At 36.7% G+C, this 12,187-nt stretch overlaps 1 protein-coding gene across 2 annotated transcripts in view; it reads left to right on the top strand.

Annotated features, from left to right (window-relative positions):
* Positions 1 to 12,187, top strand: part of SLC15A5 (solute carrier family 15 member 5) — an 81,690-nt gene that overhangs the window by 52,905 nt on the left and 16,598 nt on the right. For both annotated transcript variants that reach the window (XM_038576143.1, XM_038576144.1), the window contains one exon: positions 3,576 to 3,704. In XM_038576143.1, the coding sequence (XP_038432071.1) occupies positions 3,576 to 3,704 (129 nt within the window). The remainder of the gene's footprint in view (positions 1 to 3,575; positions 3,705 to 12,187) is intronic.

Raw genomic sequence — 12,187 nt, 5'->3', positions numbered from 1 at the left:
GGCAGGAATAGAACTGGAGAATGTGACAAGGAGAGAGGAGCTGATAACGTTGACTAGCAGAGGAAGATGGCCTAGAAATTGACAGGTGACTACACAAAAGAGAAGTAGAAGGTGATCTGATTGAATAACACTGATATAATCAGAAACAATGAACTGAAGCTCTTAAGAGATGAGGGAGGAATGGTGATCTGGACAAAGTTCCATAGCCCCAGACAGAGGTCCTTTCTTACATATGTTCGAAATACTCACCCAACATAAGAAGCCCATCTAACCGTTTAAGAACAATTGGAGTAAAAGAAATTCCAGCAATGAGTCCCCAGTACCAGGTGCCTCAGGAAGGTGGTAACAGCTCTACGGTTTAGAGCTTCCACAGATGCTGTGATGGGGCATCTCTGCAAACACTAAGCAGCCTCCGCCTGGAGGCACATTTCAGCTCTCATTGGCAAGACGAGCTCTCACACACACTGAGTATTTTTTACTGTGTCTTCATGGTAAAATGAGAACTTTGGAATAGTGGCAGACTTGTGGCCACTATCTATACTATTAGGTGCTAAAAGAAGTACCACGGAGCCTAAAAAATCAGGTTGATGATCGCTAACAAAGAAAGAGATCAGAATGTTCAAGGGGATGCCCGAAAATGAAGATCGGAAGACTTGAAAAGCTAAGTCTTCTAAAAGGGAACCGGAGGCTTTCAAAACGACTAAAATGACACCAAAGAGAGATTAACCAGCAGGCAGAGAGCTGGCAAAGTGTGTTCATGAATTATATACCGCACCAGAAGTTCTAGCAAGAGAAAAGCATAGGATTAATAATTAACTAGCAGAGTAATAATGGGCTTGTACATTCTGCTTTTTCTCAGTGAAAGAAATCGGTCTTTCTGCCCATTGTTTGTCTCTTCATATTTATAGAAAGGAAAGTTCATAAGCCAAATCCTTTTTATAAGAGTGAATCATTTCTTCCCAAAACCTCTTCAGCTTTTCCCTCACCCTGTCGTCCAGATCTTCCTGAAAAACACTTGTGAGCTTGGCCTGGGGCTCTTGCTGGTGATTTGCACTACACAAGAGAGCTGTGAGACCCATGGCCCCTTGCTGCCAAGATTTGAAGCCCTTCTTCACAGTATTTTATTTATCACCATCATTATCTTCACCTCCAATAAACATCTGTGGTATTAAGTGCCTGTTTAGCACTATCTTTAGTGTCCTGTATGTCTCTGCTGTCTGCCTGCCCAGGCTTTAAAATCTAGGAATGATGCACCCGTGCCCGAGCTGAGGGCTGGCCTCAGCTTCCGCACGCTGCACATTCCCTGGAGCACAGATGGGGACTCCTTTGTTTCTTCGAATGTTTCTTCGCTGATCAATAAAAACATGTGGAGGACAACAGAAACCAAAACAGAAATGTTATATGAATGCTAGGAAGAAACACAAATACATGTATATTATATATTAGTAAGTTTCTTTAAAGGGGCTGAACAAATGCAGACTTTTTCTGGGGTAAAGTGCAAGTAAACCAGAGGGTAAAGTTTTCCCAAGACAGAAGGGAAGAGATAATAAGATCTTTTTATAGAAAAGGAAACTAAGGGGTGTGTGGGTGGCTCAGTCAGTTCAGTCTCTGACTCTTGATTTGGCTCAGGTCATGATTGCAATCGTGAAATCAAGTCCTGAGTTGGGCTCAGTGCTGGGTGTGGAGCCTGCTTGAGATTCTCATTCTGTTTCTGCCCCTCCTCTTTCTAAAAAAAAAAGAAAAAAGAAAAGAAAAGACAGAAAAAAGAAACTGAAGTTTTAGCCTCTCCAGTATATCAGTTTTCTATCACCACTTTTTTATTTTTTTAAAGATTTTATTTATTTATTCATGAGAGACATAGAAAGAGAGGCAGAGACACAGGCATGAAGCAGGCTCCATGCAAGGAGCCTGACAGAGGACTCGATCCCGGGTCTCCAGGATCCCACCCTGGGCTGAAGGCAGTGCTAAACCGCTGAGCCACTGGGGCTACCCTATCACCACTTTTTAAAATGAACTTTAGTGTTTATTTTTGATCTCTCACTATAGAAAAATTTGCAAAGTATAGAAGAGTAAGGAGAAGGTAAACTAAAAATAATTCAAACACTCAAAGCTAACACTGTTCCTGTTATTTTATGTATTTCCTTCCAATTTTTTGTGACACATATACAAATGAGAGAGATTAGTGTAATAAACTCCTGTGTATTCATGTTCCAGCTTCAATAATTTTCATGCCATAGCCAAACTTGTCTCATCTCTACCCTCACTTGCACACTCTCTTCTTCTTCATTGTATAATTTTGAAGCAAATCCCAGATATCATATTATGATAAATGTTGTAAATATTTTAGCATGTACCCCTAAGGTTGCCATGCATATTTTAGTATAGTTAATATCATATGTACAAAATCAGATATACTCATTTTCATCTATGCCTGATACCAGAAAAATTTTGATTTTTTTTCAGTTTTTATTTAAATTCCAGTTAGTTAATATACAGTGTTATATTAGTATCAGGTGCACAATATAGTGATTTAGCAGTTCCATACATCATCTGATGCTCATCACAAGTGCACTCCTTAATCCCCATCATCAATTTCACCCATCCTCCCCATCCTCTCACCTCTGGTAACCATCAGTTTATTCTCTATAATTGAGTCTATTAAAAAAATTATTTGTAATTGAAATTTTAAAAAAAAAATTATTCCATGATTTTTTTCAACCTCTTGCCACCATTACCCCAGTAATGACTTGGGAGAAAAAAAAAGATAACCTTTTTGAAGATCCAAAGCTTATGCAATCATCTCTCTTTAAGTAACCTCTCCTTAAACAGGATAATTTAAATGCATGTAAAGGACTTTGCACAAGTAGGAGCCATTTGACTTGGTAAGATTAATACTGTTAAAAATAGCCAACCTGATTCAGTTCTTACAAGTCAACATTTTATACATATTATAGTATTATACGTACATTATAGCAAGTAAGAGCCACGGTACCTCTGCAAGTGAGTGATGATATTCCCATTTTACAGAGAAGAACACTGAGGCTCAGAAAGTCTAACTAACTTATTTAAAATCACAGAGGTAGTTGACCTGAGATTATAGCACAATCTTGTCCAACTCCAGAACCCATCCTCTTAACCTCCATGCTAATTTTATATGATAAATTCAAGTTTTCTATTGGAAAACTAATAATTTACATAGAATCACAGGATCATGGGTCTTATTACTAGATTGTCATATTACCTAGTACAAGCCTCATCTCAATCCAAAATTAATAAGAAATATTCAAATCAGGGTGAAATTTGGGTGAATATATTGGGACACTTAAACCCCAAAATAATTAAATTTTCCTTGTAGCTATACAAGAGTATAGTTTGCCAAATATTACTCCTTTTAGACATATGTAAACTATAACATCATAATATGTCTTACTATAGTAACTTTAACAAAGTCCAACCCAAATTTTGCCTTTATCAGTAAACTTTCTTTGAGGTATGATCAATACTAATTTGAATAATATCTATGGAAGTATTTTACAGAGAATGTTCTGAATTTTGACCTTCTCTTTTCCTTTCAGTCTCTGTAATATACAGATTTGTTCCGAGTACCATCAGAGGAACCTCTATGAATTTTCTGACACTGTTCAATGGATTTGGTTGTTTCATGGGGGCATTGCTGGTGGAGTTGGTATATCTCATCTCAGAAGGTAAAAATAGGTTCATGGTATGCATATATATATATATATGTACATATATATGTTTATATATATATATTGATTTGATGACTAGAGAATCAGGAGACAAAATCTTAAAAGAAGGACTTTGCCAGTGTAGTCTTTTTTTTAATTGATCCACTTTTGCAATTAAGATAGAATTAAGATAGGAAATAGACTCTTGCTGTATTCATTAATTTCTGGGAATTGTTTTTCTTTTGATAGGAGGAGGTAATTACAGAATGTCACTTCTCATGAGACCCTGTCTGCTGTCTTTCTTTAGTGTGTTTTAAAACAAATCGGTCATTATATTCTTATTAGATCTTTCAGTGAGGTCATATTCAATAATGCCTCATAGGTGGCACAGATATTCCTCAGGAAAGGTAAGTCTTATAGAAACATAGGAGGATGGGGTATCTAAACGATCTTTTTTCCTTGTGATTTTCTAGAAATCATATTTATGCAGCCAAAAGGAAACTGTGAATTGAAAAGCAAATGGTCTTGGAAAATTTTTTCCCATAGAAATTGATAAAAAAAAATACCCCATCTGAAAAATGCAACAAAAAAATACTCCTTATATATGTGCTGACAGAAAAAGCGACAGGATGACAATGATTAGATGTCATGGTGAAATGCCTTGGGTTGTATTTTAAATCCACAGACTTTTTCCTTTATTTATTCTAAGATGATAACATGGCTTAACATTTTTTAAAATTTACTCTTGCTTATTTTATAAAATACTACAAGCTTATTCTCTACCTTCAAAAGTATTTACAATTGTGCACTTAAAATAATGTAAAGAAAGTGTGGGTTTGTGTTCTCCTATAACAAATTTAATTTACTTACTTTCAAACTATGGAAAAATTAACTTCTATGAATAAGAAACTTTTTTTAACACTATCTTCATTCAAAAAATATTTATATGGATGACGCACTCTGTTCTAGGCACGATGTTGGACACATTGGCATGCCATGACAAGAAAATAAACACTTTAAAATCCTTGCAAAATTCCCAAGGGTGTAGGGAAGCAGTGAAATTAAAAATGATAAATTTGATGATAGGTAGAGATCTAGGGAACAAATGTACAATCCTTGAGGGAATATCAATAAGATCAAGTATTGCCCTTGTATTAGTTAACAAGAAAATTAAACAAGTATGTATTGAATATTTACTGTGTGCCAGGCTCTGTGCTACACGGAATTTGTGAGATATTACTCTTTTCGCAAAGGACGAATATTCAAAAAGTCATAAAGAACTGTGTGAACAGCAGGCAGGTTGTTGACTGCTCCAGTGGTTAGATTCTTTTATGTATAAACAAGGAACAAAGCACCGGTATTAGACCTTTATAAGATAACCTCAAAAAGTCTTACCTATGTCTTTACCTAAACATCTTATGTGTTCGGCATATGCTTCAACATTACTCAATGAAAATGTTTTTGAAAATTTGCTTTTAAAAATGTCTATAATCAAACCACATTGATATATTCTAGAAGAACCATGAAGTCAATATTACTATCGGTTTATATTTTTTTAAGATTTTATTTAGTTGACACAGAGAGAGAGAGAGCACAATCAGGGGAAGCTGTAGGCAGAGGGAGGGAGAAGCAGGCTCCTCCCTGAGCAGGAGCCTGATACGGGGCTCAATCCCAGGACCCTGGGATCATGACCTAAGCTCAAGGCAGACACTTAACCTATGGAGCCACCCAGGCGCCATCAGTTTATCTTGGTATATAAATCTCCATTTTTCACATATATGTTTGAGGAAGGTACCCAGTTAGGCCAAACTTCACAAGACTGTGCTCAGTTTAGTCACTGGCCACAAGTTCATAGGTTCCTCAGGACTGCCATTGCTTCTGATAAGCTGGCTACAAATGTGGAAGTCCCCACAGCTCCCCTTCGGCTTGACAATTTGCTAGAATGACTCACAGAATTCAGGAAAGCACAGTACTTATGATTACAGTTTTATATAGCAAAAACAAAGCAAAAAAAAAAATCAGAACAAGGCCTAAGAGGGCTTCAGAAATGAAAGTTCTTTCATCCTCAGGGATGCAAGGGCCAACTGGCACACCAACGTGTGACAATATGCAGAATATGGCCAGCCAGGGAAGCTTACTTGAACTTCATGTGCAGAATTTTCATTGAGGTTTTATTATGTACACAGGATTGATTGAATTATTAGCCATGTGATTGAACACAGTCTCTAGCCTCTTCCCTCCAGAAGTTGGGCTATCACATGAGTCAAAGCCTCAACCCTCTAATCACCGTGCTTGGTCTTCCTGGCTGGCCAGGCCCCTTCTGTGTCATCTCATTAGCATAAACCATCAGGTGGGCCTCCAGGGGTCCATCATGAGTAACAAAGATACTCCAATTACTCAGAAAACTCAAAAGGTTTAGTGTTTACTAAAGAGGAACCAGGACAAAGGCCCGGCAAATTCTCTATTACACGGTTATTCTTGCAATCCATTTCATTGAAAAGCTAAATTTTTCTTAAAAATCTGAATAGTATGGTAGGAACTGTTACATTATTGCATTTACTGCAACAATCTTATAAAGGCAATATTCTCCTTATTTTTGAGATGTAATAATTAAGACCGAAAAAAGAAAGCAAAGTGGTCCAGTCATCACAACTAGTATCTGACAGAGATTTGACCCTTTCAGCATTTTGAAACCAACATCAACATTGCTTTTAATACACCAAAGAGCTATTAGGAGTCACCCAATATAAGGACTTTTTTTTTTTTTAATTTTTTTTTTTATTTATTTATGATAGTCACAGAGAGAGAGAGAGGCAGAGACACAGGCAGAGGGAGAAGCAGGCTCCATGCACCGGGAGCCTGACGTGGGATTCGATCCCGGGTCTCCAGGATCATGCCCTGGGCCAAAGGCAGGCGCCAAACCGCTGCGCCACCCAGGGATCCCAATATAAGGACTTTTTAATGACATTTGTTACTTCTGCAATACAACCTCCTCTGATGGGGGTCTGCATGTTGTATATTACTTGCTGATAATATTCTAGATATAATAAAAGATCGATAAACAAAAGTTTATATAATTTTGGCAGAATTTACCTAGGACAAATGGCAAGGACATCTTAGACACATGGATGTGAGTAGGGCGCTCTCGTACACTTGTATTCGAGAACACCATTTAAATTACCACTAATTAATTCACTTCTTCTTTTAAAGGTTTTTGCTATGTTGTTGTTCATAGTAATATTGTGTTACATTAAGTCCAATCCCAATAAATCAGAATCTGACAATTGGACATTAACATCAGAAGCCATCTAGTCTAACATTGTACTGAAAACTAGATGTACCAGCATCCTCCAATGCCCAGAAAAATTCTCTGCATTGATGTAACCTGTGTCTGCTCTCTTGATGACAGTATTTCAAGGAATAAATCTGATTTTCTATCCACATATCAACTCTTCCAACATTTGATAAATATTCAGAGAAATAATGAGGTACAATGTTCAAATCCAGGCAGTCTAAGTATGTGTTCTCAGTTTCTCTACCACTAACAACAATACATAGTTCATCATGCTGTTATCAGGATTAAATGATTAATACACACAGTAAATACTCAGTAAAGATAGCTATGTTTCTAGTAGTATGGCATCTAGGATTAAACACAATACTCAAGATGTTACTTTTATCAAACTGGTGTCTCTCTCCCTCTCTCGCTTTCTCTGAATGCCAACAAAGATCGTGTTGACTTTTTCAGTGGTTGATTGTGCTTACGGCCAATTCAAACCTGAGGCTTTTTGTTTGTTTGTTTTTAACAGTTGCTCCCAGTTCAGTTTCACTCATCTTTCACAATTTTTTTCTAATTAAATGCAAGACTTTATCTTTATCCTTGATAAATGTCAACTCATCATCTTAAATAATAGACATTTTTAAAACTTGATTCTGTCACCCAGTGAATTACTAATCTTAACTTCTTTACTAGCTCTGTGTCATCTGCAAACTTAGTAAGCAAGTTCCTAGACTTCTTCCAGGTAATTGACAAAATTGTTGAATTGGACAGGAACAAAAATAGAGCCTTGTGGAAAGTTCCTAGAAATCTCACTGCAAGTTATAAACTAATCTTCCCCTTTTGGATGTAATCAGCTCCCACTTCATCTAATTACTATCATTCAGCCCATGCACTTCTCCATCATTCCCTGAATGACGTCACAGGACACTTTGTCATATGTTTTTCTGGAAGCAGGATATATCTGTGTTTGTGAAAATTCCTTTAGCCATCAGAATAGCATTCATCAAGAAAGGAAATGAAGTTTATTTAGAGGATTTGGTTCTTGTGACCCTAAATTGGCTTATGTGACTAATTAGGGTCCCTAAAAAAGAGTGATCTTTTGTACACATGACATTGAGTAGGTCACCATCTTCTCTAAGACTGTTTCTTCTTATTTAAAAAAGGGAATGCTGTACTGCACTTTTCTCAGAGATGACGAGAGGATAAAATTAAATAATGCATTTGATCATTTCCATACCAGAGATTCTTTTAAATAGAAAATTAAGTCATATATTATAGTGGCCCCTTTGGTTAAAAACATACCAGTCTTTTAGTCAAATAACCAGACCAATTTTCTTGATAAACCAGAGTGACACCAACACAATAACTATGTGCTTAAGCATCCCACACGCCTCCACATTCCATTTAGCATATAAGATATTTTAAACCTTTAAGGATTCATGTCAGCTGAGCATGTGTGTATGTGAGTGTGTGTGAGTGTTGGTGTACGATTGGGAGAGACGATCGGCTCTCACAGTCTCCCGGGCTCCAAGCCGCATTAGTCATTTTTAGCACCATGATGGAGAATGGTGTGAATGCGGTAAATTCAAAAGATTTCTCAAAACTTGACTGTGCAGACAGATAACTGTTAGAGTGACATTTTCAGTACAAGTGAGAAAACTGATCCTTCTGGGATCTCTAACTCCGAGTGCTTTAAAGGAGAAGATACAAGACTAAACCCATCCTCCTACACTAATCATTTCAGGAATAGTTTCTCTAAAAGTAGCAATGCTAATAGAAGGGAGTGAAGAAGTCACTCAAACTGCTTATTTCCACTCTATCCCATTAGCAACCAGATCAGTTTTCTCACACTCATGGGTTCAAGCTTACCTTTTGACGAAAATAACAAAATAGAATTCAGTGGAAAGTGACATCTTAGTTATGGACGTGCAGGTGATTGAAAGATCCAAAGCAAACTGTCTAAGGGAAAAAGAATAATTGGGCAGAATCAAGAAGTCAGGGAAATATCTTCTTGTCCCTGTTAGTCCTGCCTCCTAGAATTCTGGAAAGGAGCCAAGAATTTAGCTGTTTGATTCCCAACAAGATCATTTTAAATTAAAAATATGATCTTTTAAAATTCTCATTTGAATATCTGTGATTATTGAGACCACTGACAGCCATGTCAGCATGAATCCCTGAGTTGCTCTTGAAACAGGAATTTACAGTTACAGTAAACTTGAAAGAAAATATTTATCCACCTGAAAAGCTATTTAGATGGATTCCATGGACCCATGCCTATTTTCTTAAAAATATGTTTCTTCAGATTCATCTCAGCGCCCCAGATCCAACTTCATCTGTGTTTAGAGATGAGATTTTAGACCTAGGTAGAGAACGTGACCTGCCACCTCATAATTTACCTTTAGCCAGGACAGACTCTACTTGCCCATCCAGCTGGTCTAATGCCACTGTTCCTGGGGCTTCTTTGATGAGACCCCTGACAACTCTCAAAGGCAAATCCTGCTCATGGTCTTCAATCAGAAGTAGATTCAGAATTCTCCTTGTACAATGAGGTTTTGAATCTCAGATATAACTTATTCTACACCCTCAAACTTTGGAGACTGCTCAGAGGCCTCAGGATTCATAACAGTATCAAAATAGAGCTCAAAATACCACTTAGACTATGGGAAGCAATTATCTACTGCTGTTGGCTTGCAAGAGGTAGAAAGGGCTGATTTTTGAGTCAGACAAACTGGAATTCAAATTCAATTCAGCCTTTAACAAGCTGTGAGTCTTGACCACAGTACTTAACTTTTCTGAGCCTTAGTTTCTCCTTCTCAAAGATGATGTCACTAATAACTTCTAAGATTTCTATAAAGACCAGAGGAAATAGATATAAAGCATGAGGTTAATAAAAGTGCACATAAATAATGATTTGTGGTGTTGTTATTATAAATTGAGTGGGATCTCAACTTTTTTCAATTAGGCCAGGATTATTATCATGGGTACGATGATCTGGTATGGCTTTAATAATTCTTCAAACAAGAATGTGTTCCATAAATGAGGACATCAAGTGTCCTACTCAGCTTCAATTCCAGGTCTGGATTGGGATGAGATGAAATAAAGTAGTACTCTAAGATTCTTCTTGGCCTCATGGACCTATGTCATTAGTGGCACTTCCTTCACACTGAAAACTTACAAGTCTACATGGAATTGCATATGCATTAATGTTCATGCTGGAAATTGAAACTAGACATTGAATTTAACACTAGAAGGATGAGTGGTATTTGGCTTGATGAATATAGGAGTAAAATATTTCTGGCAGAGAGTATATATACCAAGTATATATACCAAGCCCTGGAAGTAAGAATTAATAGGTGCATCAGAAGAACTCAAAAACTGGTAACATGAAAAAAAAGAAAAAGAAAAAAAATAGTAACATGAAAATGATCAGCAAATGGGAGGAAATCGCATAAAGTCAGGCTGAGGAATTAAAAGCAAAATCAAAAAAAATCAAAAAAAAATTAAAAAAATAAAAAATAAAAAATAAAAGCAAAATCATGCAGGACCTTTGGCTTACGGGAATTTTTTTAAATTTGAATGCAATATGAAATCATAAAGGCACCAAAAAAGTAACATGATCTATTTGTTTTAAAATTACTATGGATGCAGTATAAATTAGAAGGCAAAAAGAATGGTTTGGGTGAAGTTTACAACTGAACTAACCCAGGCAAGTCTAGGATAGTGATGAACTAGGGGAAGTAGGCAGATGGAGAGAAATGAATAAGCATGATTTTAGAGGTAGAATCAAGAATGCCTAGTGGAGTCAGGAGGTGGTAGGATGCAGGAAAGAGAAGTGGTATCAAGGAAGCATCCAGATTCTGCCAAGAGCAACTGGGTGGACAAAAATCCACCCAAATTACTAAGTGGAGAACACTAGAAGACAAACAGATTGGAAAACTTGTCACCTGTTCACTTTTTAACACATTAATTTTGGCATACCTGTGAGACATCCAAATAGAAATCTCTAGAGCTCAGTAAAAAGATCTGGGTTAGATATATAATTATGAGAATCCTTGGCACGAAAATAGGATTGGCACCCACAGAAGTGAATTAAATTATCTAGTGTGAATATTGAGAATGAGGGAAAAAAAAAAAAAAAAGGAGCACAGTACTTAAACCTGAAAAGGCCCATGTTAGAGTTCAGATGGTGGAAGAATGGCCTGCCAAAGAAAGAAAAGTAGCAGCCAGAGAAGTTGGGAAAAATATACTTACACACACACACACACACACACAAACATACATGTGTATATATGTGAGTGTGAGTGTATGTATATGCATACTATTTTAGTGAAGATAAAAGAGAAGATTGTTTCAAATAGGAAATGGTAAACTGGATAAAATCCTACTGGGTAAAATCCTACTGTGAGGTCAAGTAAAATGAAGAATGGAAAATATCTGTAGATTTAGCAACTTTATGATCACCAAAAACTTTATCAAGAGTCATTTCAGTGGTGAAGGGAATGAAAACCAGATTGGAGTAGGGGTAAAGAACATGTAGGTGGTGAGTAAATAAAGTATCACATTCAAACAACTTTTTAAAGGAACCTGTCAATGAAGAAGACTTAAGAGATAAAGTGGTGGCTAGATGGGGAAGTGGGTAGATTTGCCAGAGTTAGCAAATAAAAATACAGAACACCCAGTTACATTTGAATTTCAGGTTAACAATGAATATTTTTCTTAGTACAAGCATGTCCCATGCAATATTGTGAACATACTTTACACCAAAAACTTATTTGTGCACTGTTTAAGACATAATTATCCTAAAAAATAATTTGTTGTTGTTCTGAAATTCAAATTTAACTGTGAGTTCTGTATTTTATCTAGGAGGTTAGGTGTGAGTTCAAGATACTTTTGTATTTATTTCAAGAGATACTTGGACATATTTAACTGATGAAAACATCTGGTGTATATGGAGAAGCTAAAAATTCAAGAGAAAGAAAAGAGATTGACTTCTCCCTGGAGGGTGGATGCTTCTTTCTTGCATTCATACAGAAGAAAGAATGGGAGGTATGGGTGCAGGGTCAAACAGAGCTGTGGTTCTGCTTTAGACAGATGCTGGCAGCTACTTTTCAAGACTTTCGGTTTTCTTAATGAAGTATGCAGTGAGCCATTCATGAGAGCAAAAGGGGGTTTGGATGAAAATGAGGAAAAGGAAGGGCAGGGAGCTAAGAACGTGTTATCG

The sequence above is a fragment of the Canis lupus genome, chromosome 27 (genome assembly GCF_011100685.1).
Source record: "Canis lupus familiaris isolate Mischka breed German Shepherd chromosome 27, alternate assembly UU_Cfam_GSD_1.0, whole genome shotgun sequence".
In the NCBI taxonomy this organism is placed as follows: domain Eukaryota; kingdom Metazoa; phylum Chordata; class Mammalia; order Carnivora; family Canidae; genus Canis; species Canis lupus.
This window is presented reverse-complemented; position numbering and strand designations above follow the sequence as displayed.